Source organism: Urocitellus parryii, chromosome 16, assembly GCF_045843805.1.
Source record: "Urocitellus parryii isolate mUroPar1 chromosome 16, mUroPar1.hap1, whole genome shotgun sequence".
NCBI lineage: Eukaryota > Metazoa > Chordata > Mammalia > Rodentia > Sciuridae > Urocitellus > Urocitellus parryii.
The window spans coordinates 17172505-17196277 of record NC_135546.1 but is presented as its reverse complement, the minus strand read 5'-3'; the positions used below and the strand labels follow the sequence as shown (position 1 = coordinate 17196277).

General features: G+C 55.6%; 1 protein-coding gene across 1 annotated transcript; it reads left to right on the top strand.

Moving 5' to 3' along the window:
* The first annotated feature begins 3998 nt into the window (after positions 1–3998).
* Positions 3999–22486, top strand: Ccdc174 (coiled-coil domain containing 174). The gene is made up of 11 exons (XM_026383116.2): positions 3999–4116; positions 6356–6460; positions 6810–6910; positions 10186–10244; positions 11826–12006; positions 14670–14765; positions 15781–15923; positions 16349–16443; positions 16653–16785; positions 19021–19164; positions 20348–22486. Exons 1-11 carry the CDS (start codon positions 4075–4077, stop codon positions 20644–20646), a joined length of 1398 nt encoding a protein of 465 aa, XP_026238901.2. The 5' UTR covers positions 3999–4074; the 3' UTR covers positions 20647–22486.
* The last annotated feature ends 1287 nt before the right edge of the window (positions 22487–23773 follow it).

Below are 23773 nucleotides of genomic sequence, written 5' to 3'. Positions count from 1 at the left end.
GGGCTCAGGGGTCGAATACCCCTAAGTTCATCCCCAGTTCCCACCCCAAGCCCCTCTGAGCCTCATCAGCCTCACACCCAGCGTCCAGCCCTGGTCCTTCTCCTATGACAAACCGTCTGTCACTAATGAGCCTCACCCTGGAGCTTGTGAGAGTCAGGGTTTGATTTGTTTTGTTTTGTTTTTCTCTAAATTACCAGGAGGACTTTTTTTCTTTTCTTTTCTTTTTTTTCTTTTTTAATTATTTAAGCAGCAGGAAGCAGCCTGCCCAGCCATCCCTGTCCTCAACAGGCCACATCGGGAGACTCACCCACTCGCTGGGCTCTGCGAGGCTCTGAGCCTGGGGCAGAGGAGCCTGCAAACCCCGGGGCCGCCCTGTCACTCAAGAGACCACGCCCCCAGGGGGGCGGGTCCCGCCGGCAGAGGCCCTGGGCGGAGGCTGGTGCCTTCGGCTGCTCTAGCTCGCCTGGATATTTTTGTTTCTCTTTTTTGAGATGGACTTTTGCTGTGTGGCCCAGGCTGGCTGCAGTGGGGACACCCGACTGGCCTAGCGCACTACTGCCCCAAACTCCTGAGCTCAAGCGATCCTCCTGCCTCTCTCAGCCTCCTGAGTAGCTGGGAGTACAGTTGTACACCACTGCACCCATCAAGTATTATTATTTAAAAAAAAAAAAAAAAAAACCTGGAAGATGTTAGAATTTATTACATAAAAAACAAAAACAGATTGGGGGTCATGAAGCCAGAGGAACCTGGTTTCCGGGTCCTGGCTCTACGGTTTATCAAGCTGTGTGACCTTGGGTCAGTCACTTAACCTCTCTGAACCTCCTTGATCATACAATGGGGGCTCTCAGAAGTGTCCACCTGTCTGGATTTGGGTGACGCCTCACCTGGAAACCATAACGGCCCCAGGCAGGGCCTGGGTCCTGCCCACCCCCCTCCATCTCCCTTCCTTCCTCTCCCTGGTTCACGACTGGCCTCCTTTCTGACCTAAGGGACTCCCTATTTCCTGTTTGATCCTTAAATTCATCCGCCCCCCCTTTTCTCTTCCAATCATTTGGTTATGGCTTAGCTGGCACCCCCCACCATGGACACCCGCTCTCAGCCTGCGTGAGATCCCCTCAGAAGCCCACAGGGTGTTCACACAAGTCCCTTCCCTCCCCCAGCCTCTGTCTCATCTGCAAAATGGGCACAAGAATCCTCAGTGAGGTCTCCATGGCCCGGGAAGAACACTCCGCAGGATTCCCAGTGTGGAGGGGCACTTCAAGTATTATTATTAATAATAATAAATTCATGGGCCACATGAATTCATGGATGTGGGAACCAAAGGAAGGGGCCCTGGCCGGACAGGGTGACGCACATCTGTCATCCCAGCCTCTTGGGAGGCTGAGGCAGGAGGATCACCGTTGGAGGCCGGCCTCAGCAACTTAGGAAGGATGGAGGCTGTGTGTGCGGCTTCTCCTTCTTCTTCTGGACAATCCCAGAGGGCCACGGGAAGCAGCAAGCTCATGGGTCCTCTAAGATCATGCCCCCAGTCCCCTTCCCACAGAGACCACTCTCCTCTTCCCCACAGGACCCAGAGGGCCGCAGCCTCCGTTACTGGGCCTCTTGCAGGGCCTCCCTCCCCCGGCGGTGGCTCCAGCTCTGTTTGCCTCTATCTGTTTGTCCATCGAGACCAGGCAGGAAATTAAAAGTGGACATCAGGGCATCTGCAATAAGGAGCTCAGGACTCGGCAATGATGTGGGGGCCTCCCCCTCCTCATCCTCCTCCTCCTCCCCCTCCTCCCGTATTGGAGATTGAACTTGGGGATGCTCTACCCCTGAGTCATCTCCCCAGCCCTTTTAATTTATTATTATTATTTTTTATTTTGAGACAGGGTCTCACCAAGTTGCTGAGGCTGGCCTCCAATTTGCGATCCTCCTGTCTCGGCCTCCCGACTCGCTGGGATTGCTGGCGTGAGCCACTGCGCTCGGCATTGCCAGGTCTTTTGAGGCTGCAGGGTTCTTAGTACTTCTGTCATCCGCAGTGGCCTGCAGGGGAAGCCCCATGGTCCTCTGGTCCCAGATATGCAGACTCAGCTGGCCTCTCCAGTTCTAGCTTGTCTCACCTGCTCCGTAGCCTCTGTCTGACACGACCTCATGCCAGGTCCTTCCTTGCAGAAATAAAATAGAGACCAGTTGCTTAAGATTCCCACTTTCCCCAGGACAGTTGGGGGGGGAAATGAATTGATGGAGTGCAAAGCTAACACAACCTGAGAGGCAGAGACACAGGAGTCTACCTTCAAGCTAAGCTGCTTTGGTTCACATCCTGGGAACAAAAGTCCATGTCCCGCAAAGGAGTGTCCCCCCACGGTGGCCTTACAATTTCGGTACTTGGTAGAGGAAGGCAATTCCAGAGAGACCCACATGCTTGGAAGCAAAAGAGTTGGAAAAAACTGGATATGTTAAAAAAAAAATTGGTGGTTGTGCCAGGAGAACATTCTGGTGGATTCCAGAGTAAGCTGTTCTGCTTTCCATGCTTGGATTCCATGCGAAGAACCCGGGGAGGCAGGGAGACTCTCTGGATGGTTTCTAGCAATTTCTGTGGCGTGGGTGGTGATCACGGTGGTTTTGCAAATCTGTACAGGGAACTGGGAGGTTGTCAGCCAGGGACCCTGCTCCACGCATTCTGCAGAGAAAGCTAAACTCGAGTCCTTTCAGTCAAGTTTTTCCGTCGTCAAAAGATCTGCCAAGAGCCATGGAGAGGAGGGGAGTTGATTGGGGGCTCACGGTTTGGGGGGTCTCATTCCCAGATGGCTGACTCCGAAGCATTGGGCCCCAGGTGATGCAGAACATCATGGCGGATTTTGCATCCTCCAAGGAAATCAGTCCCTGTTAGTTCCCCTCTCCACAAGTAAATAACTTGCAAATAATGAACTCAGGGTGTTTGAGATAGTCATTGATTCAGGATGCATTCCTTGGTAGCTGGGAAATGGCTTCTAGCATGTCATTTAACCTCTTGGACCTTTTTTTCTTTTTTTTTTTTTTGGTTCACATGGAGGACAGTAGCCCTTCCTCTGGGATTGTCAGGATTAAATAAAACAATCCAGGTGAAGAGTTATCTACAGCCCTGATGTGCAGTGAAATGTTATTGTTACAGTCGTTATAGTTTGTATCAGTTTCTTCTTGCTGCTGTAACAAGCTACCCCAAATTCAGTGTCTTAAAGCTACACGGATTTATTCTCCTACTGTTCTGGAGGTGGCAATGGGCCGTATGAGGCTGGAAGTCACCTGTCCCTGTGGTACTGGCCTGCTGGAGGCCCTACCAGAGGGTCCATCTCTGTCTTTTCCAGTTTCCAGAGGCTGGAAGGGAGAGAGTGGGTCCTTTCAGAGAGCAGAGGGACAAAGTGTCTCCTTCACTCCAGTTTTATTGGGTGTCCCAGAGAAGTTTCCAGAGAGTCCCTCCCAGTGATTCCAACCCAGGAAGCCACCTTCTGGAGTTTATATTTTTATAAACTTGAATATGTGAAATGGCACAGAATAAGCAAGCACTGCATGCAGGTTAGTGATGATTTCTGCTAACATCAACATCATCATTTCCCACGTGGCATGAGTTTTGTGAGAATTAATTAACATGAATTCATTAACAGACGGTGCCTGACACACAGCAGGTCTTCCATGAGCCCCTTGGGTGTTCCCAGTTTCAGGAATCCACCTTCGTTTTTTGCTATGCTGGGCGCTTGCTTCACCCTTCTAAAGATGGCGCCCCTCCACCTCCACCACCCAACCCTCCCCACTCAAGATGGCCTCCATGGCAAGGAAAGTCCTACTTCGCCCTTCTCAAGATGGCGTCGAACACCCGCCCTTTCAGAGCCTCCGCCCTCTTCAACCCCTGGGCTCCCTCTGACCTTCCCCAAATGGCGGTGAACACAGTACGCACCGCCCACGGACGTTCTCAAGATGGCGCCGAGGGCGGAAACTCACGTCGGAAACTCGGCGTCGCTCGTCAAAGGCATTTCCGGTTGCCCCGCGGGCGGCCGTAGGAGGCCCGGGAGCGCTCCGGAGGGCTGCGTCTTGGCGCCGGAGACCCTGAAAGTGACCATGGACCGGAGGAAAAAGCCTTTGGACGTTACGGCCTCCTCGGTGAGTGCGGGTGTGACGTAATGCCGCGGGCACCGCATCCCGGGCCCCGGACCTGGGCGCTCCGCCCATCGGGAACCCGGACCGGCCTCTCCCCGCCCGGGGGACCGGGACAGGTCCCTTAGTTACGGGTCCTGAGCTGGCTTCTCCCCGTGACGAGCACCCGGACCCGGCTCAGCCCGCGGACGGGGACCCGGACCCGGGCGACACTTCAGGGCCGGGAATCCCCGGGCCTCCCTGGGCCGCAGCCTGGCCGGGCCACCCCCACCTCGGGGACCTGGATGGCCAGCGTTGTCCCTCTGCAAGGAAGCCCGGCCTGGCCCTGCCCTGCACGCAGATCCCCGTTTGGGGTTCCCCTCCCACCCAGGGGCCAGCTGGTTCTTTCCAGAACATTGCATCTGTCACCTCGTCCCCGAGGGGAGCGTGCCTCGTGTCCCCTTTGTAGAAACTGATGGGTCAGGGGGTCCCCACGGGATGTGCTGCGCGGGAGCTGTGAGGTGTGACAGCTTGGAAAGGCGCACGCCTGTCATCCCAGCGTCTGGGGAGGCTGAGGCAGGAGGCTCTCCGGTTGGAGGCCAGCCTCAACAGCTTAGCCAAGCTCTAAGCAACTCAGCGAGACCCTGTCTCCAAATAAGAAGTCAAAAGGGCTGGGGATGGGGCTCGGTGGTTAAGCACCCCTGGGTTCAATCCCTGGTGCCGATCAATCGATAAAATTCAATCGCAAAGGTATAAATGTTAAAAGTCATCAAACGTTCCCTGATGATAGTAGAAATGCCATCTGGGAATCGGTCATTTTCTGAGCATTTTTGTTTTCAAATTCGAAAGAAGTTGCAGAGTCGGAAAACAGGGTGGTGGACACTTGATGTCATTCAGAAGGCTTGGAGCCGGCTCAGTGGCACAGGCCTATCATCCCAGCAGCTGGGGAGGCTGAGGCAGGAGGATCGGGAGTTCAAGGCCAGCCTCAGCATCTTAGCGAGGCTCTGAGCAACACAGTGAGACCCTGTCTCTAAATAAAATACCAAATAGGGCTGCGGATGGGGCTCGGTGGGCGAGTGACCCTGAGTTCAATCCCCAGTACCAAAAGAAAAAAAAAAAAAGAAGAAGGCTTGAAAGATAAGGTGACATTTTTTTTCTCCCCGTTTGTCATGGGTGCATCGTAGTTGTACACAATAGTGTCATTGTTGTCACGTTTGTCCTCGAATACCACATCACAACGTAGTTGGGCTGATGTAATTCCCCACTATTTCTCCTTTCCCTCCCCCTTTTTGTCTTTAAGAATTTACAACAGTAGGTCCTGAAGGAAACTGTCCTTTATTGGGGTTCCCCCACCCAGTACTGGGGGACACTACCACGGAGTCACTTCCCCAGCCCTTTTTATTATTTATTAAATTTTGAGACAACAACTTACTAAGTTGTTGAGACCGGCCTCGAACTTGCTGTCCTCCTGCCTCAGCCTCCCACATGGCTGGGATTACAGGTGTGCACCCTGCGTGCCCAGCCTGTCCTCTGCGTTATTAAAATCCTCCCCAAAGTCACTTTTAAATTGATTTCTTCTAAAACAGAGAGCATTGAACTCCGCTGTGCTTATTTTCCTGAAAGGCCAGTCAGTTGTGGACATCTGGTGCACACAGGCCCATGCATATAAGCCGTTGTGCCTGGACCCACCCTAAGGAAGGAAATTGTCCTTATGTCCTTTTTCGCAGAGTGGGCTTGGTGGCTGAGCCAGTGTCAGTTGCCCTTGTCATTCGATCGTAGGCCCTTGGAGGCAGGGAGCCTGTCTGATTCACATCTGCTTCCTGCTCTTCAGCGGTGACAGTGACAGCACTTAGTGAAGTGCTCAGATAGTGGCTGACCAGAGACCGTCCCCTGTAGGATGGTAACTCGTCGTCGTGGTGATGAAATGAGGTCACCATGGGGACAAGCCAACAGCAGCACCACTCAGAGCAGAGTCGCGTGATGCTTGTGGAGTCTGAATCTATAGATGCCACAGACGTCATTTATGTCTTGCTCTGCGTTGTTCCCTCCCCCGGTGCCCAGGAGTTTGGAAAGTCAGGCTGGAAGTGCCCTTGGAGCAGAGCTGGGGGAAGGGGTCTGATCTGGCGTGGGAGTCTGCGTCTGAGCCCTGAGTTGCGTGTCCCTGGAGGGGGAGGGAGGTCTGGCTTTGGGAATGGCAATCGCGGAGCGACCCTGTCGCGTGCTAGAGCCGATGGGACCCTCTCGCTCACCTCGTGGTTTATTGCAGTTGGTGGATCTGAAGGCGGAACTCTTCCGCAAACAAGAAGAATTCAAGCAAGAAAAGCACCTGAAAGATTCTGGCGTTTGGGAAAAACCAAAGACATCGAATAAGGTAAAAACCAGACTGAATTGTCTGCCTTGATCCCAAACCTGGGGTCCTCATGCTGTGTTAGGGTTTAGAAGGTGTCGGGGGTCTCTGTGCATATGGGTGTGTAGTTAGACACCTGCATGAGGCGTAGGAGACCCTGAAATAGAATCCGTGGGAGTATGTAAGAGCACATTGTCCGTCTGTCCACTCTGCCTCATTGATGCTGGTTTTAGAAAAGGACACTTCGCTGATACGTGGCTTGTTCAGGTTCTCAGGGAAGCCTTGGCCCGACGTCCTCCTGTTGAGGTGCACGGCTGAGGGTCTGGTCTGGTGGGGTCGGTGGCGTTTCTGATCTCTTTGAATCACCCTCCAGAAACCCAGCATCTGGAGCAAGCAGAACACAGGGGTCTCCACCCGGGCCGAGAAGGATGCGGAACAGAGGGCTGAGGAGCAGAAGACGCTGGACAGGGCGAGGTGCGTGGGGCTGAGAGCCAAGGCCTGGGGGTCGCCCTGGCCACCACACAGCGTTCGGATCTGACTCTCGGTTTCCAAATGTGAAGTCGCGTCCCCCTACTCAGGTGCTCTGTGGACTGTGGGTGCCAACGCAGTGGCTCCTCGCGTTCAGGGGGCCTTGGGGTCAGGACCCGTCCCTGCAGATACCTACGGCCAAGGGTGCTTGAGCCCTTTAGGTAAAATGACAAAATATTCGCCCAGAAGCCACATGGTCCTGCTGACTGTGGAAAATTGTTTGCTAAGACGACGTGACTGTGGAGTAAGTAGTGCTGACTCTGTACGGCTTGGGGATGGTCACAAGGAACAGTTCTGTCCACGGTCCACACAGACACTAACCGCACAGTGCCCACCAGCCACAGTGTGACATTTTTTCCTAATATTTTTGATCCCTAGTGAGTTGAGTGTGGAGATGTGGGATCTGGATCTGGAGGTCCGACTGTCCCCTAAAAAAAATATAATCTGCATTTGTATCTGTTGTTTTACAAAATGGTAGAACACAGTCTCGGTTTAAAAGATGAAGAGGATCCGTCCCTGGACTGTTGATAGACACTAAGATCATCAACAGGATTTTGTTGGTTGGTTTCTTTGCTTTAGCACAGTATTAGGGATTGGACTCAGGGAGGCCCTTCCTCAGAGCTGTGTCCCCAATCCTTTATTTTTTATTTTGAGTCAGGGTCTCACTACGTTGTCCAAACTGGCCTCCAACTTGGGATCCTCCTGCCTCAGCCTCCCGACTAGCTGGGATGGTAGGTGTGCTGCCCCGTGCCTGGCCCTGCTCCTAGTCAGCCGTAGCCTGAGGTGGGAAACTGGAGACTCTAGATGTCCTGTTTTCCCGCCGTGGTCTGTCCTTGCTGGTAGAAGTGCCACTCCTCAGTACACGGACAGTTTCAAAATGATGGTTTTTCTGATTCTGTCTTAATTATTTTTCCATTATGTTGATCAGTTGACATCTGCAAAGAGACAGGGTTCCCCTTAACTCGGACAGCCCCAGGAGTTCATGTCTGCCCCGATGGTCATCGATGGTTGTGGATACACTGGCTGATAAGGACTTTCTTGTTGGCCAGGTGTGGTAGCTCACACCTGTCATCCCCGAACCTCAGGAGGCTGAGGCTGGAGGATCGCAAAGTAGAGGCCAGCTTCAGCAGCTCAGGGAGGCCCTGTCTCTAAATAAAATATAAAAAGGGCTGGGGACGGGGCTCCATGGTTAAGTGCCCCTGGGTTCAATCCCTGGTACCAAAATAAAATAAAATTACTAAAAATAAAACAAAACCCTTTACAGTCGCCAACAGTGCTTACTAGGTTGCTCGGCTGTTGTGGCTCTGAAACTCAGGGCAGGATGTCAGCCACCTGGGGGCATGGTGCTTGGCCTGTCTGCAGCAGACCGTAGGCTTCACTTAAAGACATGACCTTTTATAATTTTAATTTTTAGAAATTTTTCGGTCCCAGTGATTGGATCCAGGGGAGCTTCACCCCTGAGCCACATCCCCAGTCCTTTTTCATAATTTTGGGACAGGGTCTAGCCAAGTTCCTCAGGACCTTGCTATGTTGCTGAGGCTGGCCTTCAATTTGTGATCCTCCTGCCTCAGCCTCCTGAGCTGCTAGGACCACAGCCATGTGCCCCGTGCCCAGCTATGGTGTGGCCACTGCGACGTCCTTTTGCTGCTGAACATGTGCTCAGGACTTTAGTTTTGTGAATCAGGTGCCGAGGCCTTGCCCTGTTGTGCTCCAGCAGAGTCTGTCTTGTACGTGGTTATGTCTTTCCCCACTGGGGACTGTCACCCAAGCCCCCATCTCCCTGGTCTGCGTGACGTTCCCCTCCCCAGGGCTCAGAACCAGGAAGGGCCGTCCGGGCTCCTCCCTGGGTGGGTCACAGCTCCCGTAGATCCCACACCGTGGAGCGAGGTGGTTGACAGGTGGTGGGCGAAGAGGCAGAAGAGGCACCGGACTGTGGGTCTCACCTTCCATCTTTAACCAAAGGTGGGGACTCGCTGCCTGTGGGAAGTCAAAGGGGACCCTCCTGCCCTGGACCGTGGCCGTCTCCAGGGTGACAGGGCTGTGCGTGTGGCATCTGGTTGATCCCCAGGACGACCCTGGGAGGCAGTAGCCTTGGGTCTCCTTTTCCGTCTGTCCGTGGGAACTGAGGCACAGAAAGGTCAGTAGCTTGTGACAGCAGCGACCCAGGACTTCACAGCCTCCAGGTGACATTAGAAGTGAAATGGCCCATTGTGATGAAGGTCACTCACAAGAGGAGGAGCGGGTGACCTCTGGGTGCTTTCCTATCATTGAGTGTCTCTGGATTAAAGATCCTCCTGCCCTCCCAGCCGGCCTGCGCCTGCGAAAAATAAATGTCACCCGAATCAATCTGAGCAGAGAGGCTGCTTCGCCGAAATGCCAAGGTGTCGTCTGCTCTTTATGAGCAAATGTGTCCCATCCATTATTCATGCCCTCCGCCAGACACACTCGATCTTTTTTTTTTCTTTTTCCTCTCGAGGTCCTGGGGGTCAGACCAGGGTGCCCCAACGCCTGGCTCCACCCCTCAGTTGTTATTTTGTATTTGGAGATGAGGTCTTGCCCAGGCGGCCTCGAAACTTCCATCCTCCTACCTCAGCCTCCCGAGTTGCTGGGATCACAGGTGTGCATGCGGCACCCACATCATCATGGTTTTAAAATTTTTTTTTATACCTTTATTTCTTTATTTTTATGTGGTGCTGAGGCTCGAACCCAGGGCCCTGCACGTGCGAGGTGAGCGCTCTACCCTGAGCCCCAGCCCCAGCCCCATTGTCGTATTTTTAATAGACTTCTAAGAAGTTGGTTTCCAGGTCCACGACAGGCCAGGGCCGGTGTCAAAAGCAGCCATGCACAAAGCTTGGCCTCCACTTTGGTCTCCTGCTCAGCGTCCACGACTAGAAACTGTCCTTATTCCCAGGCGTCTCATTGACCGTGGATTCCAGTTGCGTTAGCAGTTAGGTTGAGTAGAGGGACCTTGCCCATTTATTCGTTCAGTCCCACGTTCACTGAGGGGCTGCTGTGGCCTGCTGTGAGGTCCTGGGACACTGGAACGCATGTCCTCAGGGGCCGTGGGGCTGTCCTGGCTCAGCCTGGTGGCCTTTAGTTGTGGCCACCTGGTGAGCCAGGCCTCCTGGGCAGATGGCAGCTGTCAGCCTGAGGGGGTGGCCCCTCACCAGGAGGGACAGTTGGGAGGCCATTTCTAATACTTGTGTCTTTTTTTCTCCCAGGGAAAAATTAGAAGAAAAAGCCAAGTTATACGAAAAAATGACTAAAGGAGACTTTATAGGTAAGTGTCTTTATTTATGCTAATTCATTCTGAGCTATTACTTTATTTGTTAGAAGAGCGAGAGGCTGGGCTGGCCTGGGGCTCGGCGGCTCGCCTGGCCTGCGGGAGGCCCAGGGTTCAAGCCTCGGCACCCCCAAAAAATAATCAAATAAATAAAAATAACTAAGAAAATCCTGCTTTCTCTGGCGGCTCAGGAACAGTGCAGAGTGACTTCCAGGTTGCCCTGTGGGTGCTGTGCAGGGCGCTGGGGGGAGACAGGCAGCACAAGCCCAGCCACTCAGTGTCTTCCCTCGGGGACAGGTGTCCCCAGGCGGAGAAAGAGGGCATGGGACCAGGCACCATCAGGAAATAAGATCTGAGTAAGCCTCACTTATGTAGAATAAGGCAGGGTGGAGTCATGGTCATACCAGGCCCTAGGGTTTTTCCTTCTCTATTTTTCAGTTTTTATGTTTTTGATTTTTAATTTTCTTTGGGAGGGGTGCTGGGGGAATTGAACACTGGACCCCTGAGCCCCATCCCCAGCCCCATTTTGTATCTTATTTAGAGACAGGGTCTCCTGAGTTGCTTATGGCCTCCATTGCTGAGGCTGGCTTGGAACTCGTGATCCTCCTGCCTGAGCCTCCCGAGCCGCTAGGGTCCCAGGCAAGCAGCACCGTCCCTGGTTCCTTGTGTTTTTTAATCATATTTCCACGTTGTGCTTACAGCTGCTTTGAAGTAGTAATAATAAAACCCTTCCCTCAGACCCCCAGAGAAAGAAAGTCCAGCTCACAGTTAGCCAGCAGTGGGACAGGCTTTTATGGGGCAGTGTACATTCCATTCCCAGAGGACAGGGACCGTGGGTCTGTGGCCGGGTGATTATCAGGAAGGAGGGGGGCCATGGGGTGCCCCCTAAGGTGTGCAGGGTCTGGGGAGCAGATGGGTGAGGGAGGGGCTGGCCAGCAGGAGCCCAGCCTGGGGCCCGGGAGTAGCTAGGGGACAGGCAGGGCTGGCCCTGGGTCACCGCTGCCTCTCCTAAGTGCATCTCAACCCAGCACGGTGGCATTTCCCTTAACCTGTGCACACAGGAGCTGTCCTGGGTTAAGTTAAAGTCGGGGTGCTGCGTGACTGTCCCTGTGTTCTGGTCCTCGGTGACCTAAGGCCTGCAGGCGGACATCACCTGCCCCCTGTGTGCCCTGCAGAGCGGGCCTGGGCCTGTCTGAACGCCAAGGCCACTGGCTGGAAAAGAAGTCCTTTCCCTGTGTGAGGCAGGGGACGTGGCCTTGGTCAGGGAGGTGTGTGGGGCCTGCAGCAGAGCCAGGTCCCCGTCCTCACCTGATGGCCTGAGGAAGGCAGGGCTGTGGCGTCCCCAGGGCGTCCTGAGACGGTGGCAGGAAACTGCAGCTTCTGTGTGTCCACGACTCCCGTGGCCTGCTCCCAGCTCCCCTCAGGGGCGGGCCCCTCTGTGCCTTGGTGGCCTTCCCAGGGTGGGGACGTTGGCTGCTGAGCTGGCAGGCACAGTGGAGCCTCCCGGGGACCTGGCACAGGGTCCTGGGTGCTTCCCTTCCGTGACATCGAGGCCTGAATGTTGTCCCTGTGTCCTAGACGAGGAGGTGGAGGAGCTGTACCTCGTGGACTTCACCCAGAAGCTCATAGACAAGCGCAGGGAGATGGAGGCTTCCCGTGCCGCCAGAGAGTCCCGGAACACGGCCGAGAGGGACGACGAGGACGATGAGCGTCTCTCAGACAGAGACATACCTCCCCCCCAGGACCCCAGTGAGGAATGGTGGGTGCTGTGTGTGGGTTTTCTGTCTTTGGACGCTTTATGTTTTAGTTCCAGGGCTTGGACCTGGGGGCCCTCGACCCCTGAGCCCCGTCCCCAGCCCTGTTTTGTATTTTATTTAGAGACAGGGTCTCCCTGAGCTGCTTAGGGCCTCACTCTTGTTGAGGCTGGCCTTGACCTCACGATCCTCCTGCCTCAGCCTCCCCAGCCCCTGGGATGACAGGTGTGCGCCAGTGCCCCTGACTGGGGACCCCTCTTAAGTGAGGGTGGTCAGGGTGTCACAGAGGTCAGGCAGCGGCTCCCACAGAGACAACAGCCATCACATGTGACGACCGAGCCCTTGCTGACATCCAGCGCTGTGCCAGGCCCAGGGGTGCTTGGGGACGCCCTCTGCACTTTGCTCACCGACGCCGAAGAGCTGTTTAGGCAGAAGCGGGAGCCCCCAGTCGAGCCCCGCTGTGGCCGTGTCATTTTCCAGCCGTGGGGTATGGCACTGTGGCCTTGGACAGCTCCACTGCCACCCACTGCTGTCCGCGTGACCACAGTCACCTTTCTGACCTCATCTGTAAGGTGGAGGCTGCAGTGTGTGTGTGTTCCCGTGACCTTGGCTTTGTGGTCCCCTCAGGAGGTGACAGCACCCCGGGGCCACCTGGGCGCTGCTCTCCGGAGGTCCCCAGGCACCTGGGGAGCTTTCTCACGGGCGATTTCTGGGTGCCACCTCCGTGTAGGTGAAGGGGTGGGGACAGAGCCCTTCCTTACAAAGCCCGGAATGACAGTCCCACCGTGGTGGAGTCTCTGCCTGCGACGTGGTCGTTAGGAGCCCTGGTGGGCAGTGTCTGTGGGTCCTGGGCACCTCTGACCCCTTCCCGGGCCAGCCCTGCCCCCGCCCTGCCTGCGAGCCTCGGGGGTCTGCACTGGGGGGGGGATGGGTAGTTCTCACCAGCTGCCCAGGACGGGTGGTGGCCTTTGTTAGCGGTTTTTCGCCCTTGGCCCACGTTGGTCACTTAAGAGCCAAAGACAGCAGAGAACCTGTGTCCTCACCTCACAAGGTGGCCACGGTGGCCCGAGGATGAAGGAGGTGTCGTCTCATCTCCTAGGACTCCTAGCTGGGTCGCTGGGGGTGGGGTGGGTGGCCACACACTATATAGGCCCAAAGACAGGGTCCCATCCCGTGTCACAGCCCTCGTCCCCATTGCTGATCTGATTTCTCCCTGCTCTGAACTTGGGTGACCCTTAATGCACTTCCTGCCTTGGGGGGTCTTGACTTGTGATTGACACTTGTCAGGAAAACATCTGAGAAGACACAGCGTCGTCCTTGGGTCCTGCCTGATGGCATTGGCCTCTCCTGGGCCCACGTGTCACCCTCCCCAGAGCCCTTTGGAGACGAGGTGACATTAACCCTCCTTGGAGTCACCCTGGGTTCCCCTCATTGGCCCAGAACAGGGCTTGCTTGGTGACGAGGGACCGCTGATACAGCCGCCACCGCCCTGCTCTGCTTTGAGGGGTCTGAGCTGGGGCCTCAGAAGCAGAACAGGCCCTTGAAAGCCTGACGTCTCCTGTAGACCTTTGGCTTATTAAGGCCTCTGTGGCCACGAGCGGTTTGCCAGTGATTTGAAGAGCTCTGGGGACACGCGCAGTGTCACATGCCACCCCGTGGTGAAGGAGGACGCACCGCAAGCCGTTCTGGTGCTTTGTGTTTTATTTTGTTTTTACACCAAGCTCCAGAATCCAACTGCTTGGCAAGTCCTCTGAGGAGTTAAGTTCCAGGTGGTGGAAAATCTTCCCCCCCAAAAAATACCGTAAATAATCCCTCGGACCATCTGGCTGCTGTCTTCCCTCCCATTCATTAGAAAAAGGGAAGAAGCGGCTTTCCGCAGTTGGAGGTTCTGCTTCTCCGCTGGATCAGTGGTGGGACACAGGACGGGAAGCCCAGACCCTCGGGTTCTAAATCAGGGGCCATTGATTGAAATCAGCGTTGCCCGCTAGGAAGGGAGTGGCCAGCCGGAGACACCCAGCCCGCGGAGCCTGAGCCCGATGGTTCCACCAGTCAGTCCTCATTGAGGCCCCACTGTGCGCCCAGGGCCCTGCTGAAGGCCGGGGAGAACGCGTCATAACGTGGGTGAAATGTCAGCGTCTCCCTCCCACCCTATCCCCCTGTCCCCACCATCTAGACCAGACAGACACCAGGACAGAGGGGCAGTGTTTGGTTTCCCCCTAATTAAGGCCCAGAAAGCACAATGACATATGATAATTGATTTCTGACTCCTTGGGAAGAATTGTCCCCATTGGGAGAAATAAAGGAAACAAAAAGTCAGACTCAGAGGAACCTAAGGAAATGGGCAGTGGGGACCCAGGGGACAAAGTGAAGTCACGGGATGCTGATGCTGTGTTTGTGACCACCTGACAACAGGCGGTGGGTTCCCAGGTGGTGGGGCAGGTTTCTCGGTGGGAGGAGAGTCACCTTTGAAACCAGAGGCCGAGTGTCAGCTGTGGCCTCTGAAACTGAAAGGTCTGGTGGAGGCCCTTGGGCCTCAGCCCGTCGTGTGCCCGTGTTAAGAAGCGTGTTCTCGGTGGTGGCTGAGCCTGCATCCCCTCCTCGCTGGCTCCATGTCCCTGACCTGGGGACCGGGGTGCCATGCCTTCTCACGCCTTGTCACTGATTTCAGGGTGGATTACGTGGACTCTCTGGGGCGATCCCGGCGCTGCATGAGGAAGGACCTGCCGGGTCTGCTGGAGATGGACAAGAACCTGCAGGGGAGACTGTGAGTACCTCGGCTCCCCCGGGCAGGTCTGCGCGGCCACGTCCCTGCACGTCCACGTCCCTGCGTTAGGTGCCATGGTCATAGAGGCTCTGTGTGGTCGTCTCTGTTTCCTTCACGAGCACTTAGGGAAGCCCTCCAGTAGGTGGCCTGCCCGTACGTTTGTGGCCCACACCCAGGGAGAGTCTTTCTCCTTGTGTCCTGGACTCCTGGTCCTCAGCCGTCCTCCTGCCTCAGCCTCCCGGGTGGTGAAGGCCTCTGTGGGCACCTGCTCCGATCATCTGTGTATCGCAGCTCCTGAAAGGAACTGATGGAGCTTGGGGGCTGATGGCAGAGTGACCGGTGCAGAGGGAGACCAGGGAAGGCCCACAGCGAGGCTTGGTGGACATGGGGCCTGAGAACCAACACCTTCACTCACCCACAGGCAGGTGGGTGGGCAGCCTTGGCTCACTTGCTCTCCCTTTGATCGTCTTTGGGTTTTAAATAAAGGCCCCATTCTCCCTTCCCCTCGTGGGATCGAACTTGCTAAAACATCCGGGAACAGACTCCCTCTTCCCTGAGCCACTTCTGTATAAAAGGGTTGGCCAAAACGCCACCTTGTCCCACCCCCCAGGTTTGGGCATCCTGTGGACAGGCCTGGGCCCTGCACAGGAAAGGACAGCGGCAACCTCGGCCACCTCGGGCCAGGAGGCCCCCTGGGTGCGGTGTTGGGCAGCTCTGTGTCCCTGGTGGCCATGCACACAGGCCCCGCTTCCTCCCTCTGCCCAGGCCACCTCCCGTCTTGCGAGAACCTTAGTCATAGAGCAAGAGCCCCTTGTGCTGAGCGGCCAGCCTGGCGCTTGGTTTAAAAGATGAAACTCCAGCGCTGACCACCAGTGGTCTTGTAGACCAGAAGCCCCTGTGGGGAGCTGTTGTCCCTACCAAACAGTGTTGCTTTCCCTGGTCCCCGCCGCTGAGCTCCAGCAGGGCCACCCCGGGGTGACCTGCAGCGAGCCTTACTGTGCCGTGTCCCCCCCAGCTTCGTCAGTCCTGCCAACGAGAAGACCCTGCTGTCGGAGGACATGAGGAAGGAGCTGCAGCGTCAGCAGTGGGAGGAGGAGGAGCGGGAGGCCCTGCAGCGGCCCGTGGGTCCCCTGCACTATGAGGACATCCGGGAGAACGGTATTGCTGGTTCCCTGCAGCTTCTCAAGCCACTTTCTAAGATCGTGGCCTGGGGACAGGTGTAACGGGGAGCACTCACAGGCGGTGGCTCTGGCAGAGGAGACCCTGCCTTGGCGTGATGCCCCTTGCCCACTCGAGAGCCCAGGGGACACTCACATGGAGAACACCTCCCTCCCGCAGCGTCTGTGGACCCAGCTGTTACGGACAGCTGTGGCTGGAGGTGGACGCATCTTTGCAAACAAGATAAAAAGTAGTTCCAACTTTGTTTCTGTTCTTTGGCCTAATTGTGCATTGAAAAAATGGGGCATTTTTAAAAACCTGTGCAAAGAGCAATGGTTCCTTTTGGGTGTGGGTGGGAAATCTGGCCCGAGCATCGTCTGGTGCTCAGGGAAGTCTGACCTCTGCATCTCGCTGACTCCTTCCAGAGGCCCGGCAGCTGGGCGTTGGGTATTTTGCCTTTGCCCGAGACCAGGAGCTGAGGAGCAAGCAGATGAAGACCTTGGAGACGCTGCGCGAGCAGGTACGCGGGCAGCGTCCACCTGTCAGGGAGAACATCCAGCCTTTGGTTTCAAGTTGTTCTTCTTAAACTTCCTAAGACATTAAGAGTTATTCTCTTTTTCTGTGTTTGGTAGTCGTGTGGGGACAGATGCAGAAAACTATTTCATCCTTTTGGAAAGAAATATTGTGAATCTGACTCCCCAAAATATAATTTTCTGGCTTTTTCTCTAGACAACAGATCAGAGAATCAAACGGGAAAACATAAAGGAAAAGCGGAAGGCTCTGTTGGAAGCCAGGCTGGCCAAGCTGCGCCAAAAGAAGATGAAAAAATCCAAAGAGGACGGGAAGGAAGAGGGCCACCCAGGTAGCGCGCGGCTCAGGGCTCTGGCCCTCAGGAGGGGGAGCTGGTTCCGTCTGCGTCCCCCGGCAGGGCTGCTGTGGGGGGCGAGCCTCAGTTTACCTGAGCCTTTAACAGCAGGCTGCGGTCCTGCACGAGCAGCGTGTGTGACCAGAGTGATGCAGATGACACTGAAATACTTCTGCACAACAGACAGATAATTCACTGGGCGCCTCCCAACGCGGTGGGTCAGTCACCAAGACCCACAGAAAAGCACCTTAGGGAAAGTGTACTCATGCGCATGTGTATCACGGAATTAACACTTTTATTTTTATTTTTTAAATACACAAAACAATTGTGCGTATTTACGGGGTCCACGTGACGTCGTGACGTGTGGGTACGTGCACGCCTTGTGTAGCCCTTTCTTGGGCCGACGCCCAGCCACCCGACTGTGTGGGTGGGGACTTGCTGTTCCATATCTGCACAAGTGCACTGTGTGTGTCGTTCCTAAACCAGGGCAAGTGTGTTCACTAGGTCTCTATTGGGGGAACATTCACACTTCCTCCTTGATTTTTGGACATCTTTTTTTTTTTTTTTACTAATGGCTATAGTACTTTTTAAAGTTCATTCTAATTATGCGCATACGACAGCAGAATGACAGCAGGATGCATTTTGAGTCATTGGGCACAGCTGCAGCACAACTTTTCACTTCTCTGGTTGTACACTGTGGAGCGTCATATCATAGGTGCAGTCATACGTGTACCTGGGTAATGACGTCCATCTCATTCCCCCATCTTTCCTGCCCTCGTACCCCCTCCCCAACCCGCCCTCCCCTTTGTCCCTGTCCCCTCCATTCCTCCCATGCCCCCTCCCCCTTTATGGATCAGCCTTTGGTTGTTGGGGATTGGCTAACTTCACTTAGCAGGATATTCTCTAACTCCATCCATTTACCTGCCAATGCCATCATTTTATTCTCTTTTATTGCTGAGTAATATTCCGCTGTGTATATATGCCACATTTTCTTTATCATTCATCCACTGAAGGGCATCTAGGTTGGCTCCACAGTTTAGCTGTTGTGAATTGTGCTGCCGTAAACACTGATGTGGCCGTGTTCCTGTAGTGTGCTGTTTTTAAGTCCTTTGGGTTTAGACCAAGGAGAGGGACAGCTGGGTCACATGGTGGTTCCATTCCCAGTTCTGCTCTCCATGTTGGCCGCCCCGTTTGCAGGCCACCAGCAGTGTGAGTGGGCCTTTCCCGCATCCTCTTGCTTTCAAATTCATTCATAAACTTGTTAATAAAATAAAACTTCAGAGACATGAATAAGACAGATTACCAAAAAACAGTGCTGCCGCAGTTGGTGACTGGGCACTGGGGGCACAGCGTCCCTTGGCTACGCTGCTCAGTGCTGTCCCACTAGCTTCCTGTGTGCGGGATGGAGAGGCAGCTGAGCTACTGCAGGGGGACCTTGTGGGGCAGAGAAGACAGAGGTCTGTTTGTCCCTTTAGTACTTCAGAGGTGGCTGGGTGGGGGGCTCGCAGGGCAGCTCTGCCCCAGGGGGTCCTCCGCGTCCTGCTGTCCTGGAGGCCAGAGCTCTCCCCAGCTCCACTCCCCGTCAGCCCAGGGAAGGGGCCAGGAGGACAGGGGAGCCGCTTCCTCTTGAGAAGTCACCCAGAACCTGTGCTTGACAGCCCCCAGGCAGGGCCCAGGCCCAGGGCAGACAGGCTGCAGGGGGGGGCGGCCTGGGGCTGCAGGGAGCCGTTTTCTAACATCTGAGCAAACCCTCAGTTAGGCCTGAAAGGAGACCAGAAAGATCTAGAAATCTGAAAACTTGCATTTAGGCGTCGTCGTTTCGTGCCAGGTGAGCTCTTCGTGTCGCCTGCTTTTTTGCTGTGGGTCCTGAACGCCCGTCATTCCCAGCTGAGAAGGGTCACTGCCGTGTTTTTGAGAAATTGTCTCATTTAGAAATTTAAAATCTGGCCCGAGGGGCGCAGCCTGAGCAGGTCCCGCTCTGCACCCCCAGCCTCGCTGCTGTGCTGGGAGTGTGACTCGGGTTGAGGACTTGGGGCGCTTCTGGTCCTGAGATCCCCAGTTGTCCAGTAGAGACGTGGTGGGGACAGACTCATGTCCACCCTGCTGGGGTCTGACCCCCGTGGGACATTGCTGAGCTGAAGCTTGTAAGCCCTGAGCGCCACTTGTCTCAGGAGTGGCACGTCTGGTTCTTCCCTTGTCATAATGAGGACTTTGTTTCCTTACCAAAAACAGATGCAGCTGTTATTGGGCCTCCAGCTCCAGAACCAGAAGCTCCGCCTCCTGCTGCCCAGAGCAGCAAAGTCGAAGTCATCATCCAGGAGAGGAGGGACACCAAGCCCGGAGTGCCACACGTCCGCGAGTGGGACAGGGGCAAGGGTAAGTGAGGCCAGGCAGGCGGCAGGGGGCTGTGCTGGTTTTGCTTTTAAGTCAAAGTGGGTTCTCTGTTTCTCATTCTTCTGTGCAGGGCACATGCCCCTCTGCTGAGCCACACGCCCAGCTCCATGGTGGGTCCCCAGATCCTCACGTTGATCTTGGCTCATCACCAGCTGTTTGTGAACACAGCTAGAAAATGTCCTGGGAAAAGACCAGGATCTACCCACAAAGCCCTCATGGAGAGAGAGAGAGCGTGTGTGTGTGTGTGTGTGTGTGTGTGTGTGTGTGTGTGTGAGAGAAGCACTTGGGAGCAGGATCCATGCTCTCCCGTGGTTTCGCAGTTCTGGAACGTCGCTTTTCAGGAACCACTTTAAGGTGTGGGGATGCAGGTCTGGGGTTGGGAAGCCCCTGCCCAGCAGTCTCCCGTGTGCACAGTGGAAGTGACTTGCGTGCCCCCCTTAGCCTGGCTCCCCGTGAGCAGACTTGTCTGTAAACTCATTCCTGCAAGTTGACCGAGGGCCTGCAGCAGCCTCTCCTGGGGAGACCGGCTTGTGCCTCCTGAGAAGGGATCGTTCCAGCAGAACCTGAGCTGCACTGCCCAGGCGGATGCGATCCAGAGCTGAAGAGCGGGAAACACCAGGGCCACTTAGAAGTAGAGTAGAAAAACCAGTCAGGCTGGGCCTCACAGGCCACTTCACACCTTCAAACACTCAGTAAGGGCAAGATTTGTGTTTGGGTGCCAAGTGCCTCCCATGTCTGACAGTCCTGTTGTTCTCTGTTTCACTCTCAGATGTAGTGGAGTCGTTTCTCCCCTCCCTTAGCCTGACTTCGTGCAACTATTATTGCTTACCTTATAATAGGGTTTTGTTGTTGCTATCCTTGTTCTTCAAGAATTTGTGATTTTTAAAAATACAGATATGATAACTGAGCAGGGCAGGGTGGAGCATGTCTGTAATTCCAGCAGCTCAGGAGGCTGAGACAGGAGGATCACAAGTTGGAGGCCAGCCTCAGTGACTTAATAAGACCCTGTCCCAAAATAAACAATAAAAAGGGCTGGGGATGTGGCTCAGTGGTGAAGCACCCCAGGGTTCAATCCCTGGTACCAAAGGAAAAGATGCACGACGATGGTAAAACAATCACTCTACATTTAACGGATTCTAACAGTGCTCTTTCTTATTGTCACCAGAATTTTCCTTTGGATACTGGTCCAAGAGGCAGTCAGACCTGCGGGCCGAGCGAGACCCCGAGTTTGCCCCGCCATCCGATTACTTTGTGGGTCAGAAGAGAACTGGTGCTTGCAGTGGCCAGACGTGGAACAGACCTGGACCAGCACCGGGTGACCCAGGGCAGCAGCCTGGCCAGAGCCAGGAGCCCAGCTCCGCACAGTCACCGTCCTCCTCTGCCCCTGGAGGCCCACCGCAACCCCCCAGGGTCACCTTTGAGACTCTGGATGAGATGATCTCCTATTACAAGCAGGTGACATGACCTGGGACGCATTCTGCCTTGGTGTGTGCTGTGGACGGCGTCTTCCTCTCAGAGAGGGGACACAGCTTTAGGGACAGGCTTCCTGTCCTCCTGTACTGTCCCTGGAAGGCCTGGGCTCCAGGCTGGATTTCCCACTGAGGGACAGAAGGGACGAGAACCGTTGGCAGTGGGCAGTTCCTTCCCCTCTGATGGGTGGAGGCTCCCTGTGTCCCTTCACACAGTCCCGATCCAGTTAGGGTCCCCTTGGACTGCAGTGGTGCTGCTGTGGAGGAGGAGAAGCCTGGGTCCCCTGAAGTCGAGGACTGGGACTGGTCCATGCCCACCCGTGACCCAGATCCAAGGTCCCGTTCCCAGACCCTGTGAATCCCCGAGCCTTCGTTTCAGAGATCCAGCTTCCAGGTCCCTTGACCAGCGCAGGTGGGGGACGGTGAGTGGGGTCAGGATGGTCCAGCATCCACGAGGACCCTGGAGCTGGTGGCATAGAGTCACACTGCCGTGGTGAGACCAGGGAAGGGTGCTTCATGAGAGGCCGATGAGGAAGTCCTTGACGTGCTTCTGCCGTCACACTGTCCCTTCCGCACACCTGCGTGCACAGCGGCCGTCTGACAAGTGTGTTCAGGACCCGGGTGTCCTGGAGGCTGCTGGGCCCAAAGCCCGCTGCTCCTTAGTTGTGACAAGTAAAGCTGTTCGGCCCTCCTGCCCCTCGGTCCCCCGTTCCCCCAAGCCTCCCTCAGTCCCTGAGTCCCCTGGGGCCTTACTAACAAGGTGAGGACTGTCTGAGCCACCCAGGCCCTGAGAAAGCCACCTCTGAACTCTAGAAAGACGGGCGAAGCCATCAGACCTGTGTCATGGTGTCACCAGTTGGTCTCGTCATCAAACCCTCTTTCCACGCCTACTCATTGGGCCCCACTAGACCAGCTGCCTTTTCTGCAGAAAGCGACAGGTGACCCTAAAATCCACCAGGAGATGCAAGGGACCCGGAGCAGCCACCAGAGTCTTGTCAGGGGACAGAGCCTGGGGACTGTCACTGCCCGAGTCGCACACGCACTGCGCAGCCCCAGTCCGTGATCCCGAGGGCCTGGTGTTGGCCCAGCACAGGCCACAGGTCAGGGGCAAGCCTGGCTTCAGGGTCTCTTGGCTTTTGACAAGGACAAGGCCAAGACCGTCCAGGGGGAGAGAGGAGCCTCCAGCAGGGACCTGGGCCCCCCGAACGTCCCAGGCACAATGATGACCTTGGGCTTTTATCTCGTCCCATAGACAAAAATCAGCCCAAAACTTAAATATCAGGAGTAGAAGAACCAACCGCTGAAGCGGTCTGTAGGACAGAGGAAGAGGCCAAAAATATTGGAATAGTAAAAGGAATCAGAGCCGCGGGACACCAAGAGACAAGTAGGAAAGGGGAGACCCAGTAGATGACAGGAGGAAGGCGGGAGGAGGGGCTCTGTCAAGCTGTCACCAGGAGGACGAGGGGTGGACGCAGCCAGCGGGCAGAAGGGGCCCAGCAAGTGCCACAGACCATCCTGGACAACAGCAGTGGGCACCTCACCTCGTGGCCACTGTTGAGTGGCCACTGTGGGGCACACTGCCTCCGGGTCACAGAGACAGGTGACCCTCTCTCCAGGCCCTTGTGACAGCATAAACCCAGTTCTTGAGTCCTCAGCCCAGTGCAGTGCGACTGTGCTCTGGGGATCTAGAGCCCGGTTCCCAGGCCTCCCCGTTCCTCCAGGTCCTGTTGGTAGCAGCCTGTCCAGCAGGTGGCGGTAGAGACCCTCAAGTTCAGGTCCAGGTGCAAGGGCAGCGCTGCCCTGTAGGAACCCCGGCCACCAGTGGTTTTTTTTTTTTTTTAACGGGATTGAATCAGGTACTTTAACCACTCAGCCGTCCTCAGCCCTTTTTATATTTTAATTAGAGACAGGGCCTCGCTGATGGCTCACGGCCTCCATAAATTGCTGAGGCTGGCCTTGAATTCTCATCCTCCTGCCTCAGCCTCCAAGCACTGGATTACCCTCGTGACCACCGGGCCCAGCTCATTTCCAGTTTCCCGGGAACCACACTTAAAACATGAAGTCAACTTCGTGATGTGTCTTACTCAGCCCAGCGTGTCCAAAGCCATTTTAGCCTGTAGCCCATACCTGGAAGGTGTTCACGAGCTGTTTAACGTTTCTTTTCTACCCAGAAAGTTCGATCCGTGTTTAGAAACCATGAAATACTCAGTTGGAAAAAGCAGACTCCCATCCAGGAGGTCCCCGATACACCTCAGCGCCCGTAGAGTGGTTCCAATGACCCAATTCAGCACCAAGTTTTAAATTTGATGAAATTATAATTTAGTTGCTTAGTGGCGCTGACCTGGGTCCAGATCCGTTTCCGGTGCGCGGGGTCCCGTAGGAGCTGCAGGGCGGGCAGCTGGCCCTCCAGGCACACCTTGGACATGGCCATCGCCCTGGGCCGTTTTTAACTCAGGAGCAAGCAGTGTCGAGTTGTGGCCGTGCCTCGTCCCCACCTTCTGACGTTTTAGGAGACATTGCTTTGGATCGTTGGTTCTCACTGGGTCTGTCCCCGGCCTGGGTGGGCCCAGTGAGCTCTGTGACATCCAGATGAGGCGGTAGAACCCGGAACCCGAGGGCCATCGGCGGGTACTGGTCTGACAGTTACCCCGCAGCCAGCCGAGGACGGTGCCCTCAAGCCAGACAGGCCAGGCCCTTCCATGTCCGCAGCTGGTGGGGACCACGGCAGGCCCAGGTGAGTGCGGGTCCGCCAGGACCCACTGGGCCCCGCCCCGTCATGTCCCGTCCCTCCTGGCCGTCCCAGCTGGCAGGCCGGGCTCCTGGAGGCCCTGGACACCCGCCCGCACGTCCAGAGGGTGCGTGGTGTCGGGGATCAGGGACCTGGGGTCATGGACTGGGAAAGCCACGTGTTCCCGCAAAGCAGGTGTCCATCTGTCCTGGGCAGGATGGGTGTCCTCCTGGTGCTTCTCAGTCCAGGGCCACGTCACACACGCACAGCAAGCTCGTCTGTCCAGTGACAGGAGCGGTGACAGCTGTCCTTCCCACTCAGTGTAGACGTTCACTCCACCACACCTCAAAGGCCACCCTCTCCCTGCCCTGGAAAGGTCCCTCTGGTGGCCGCG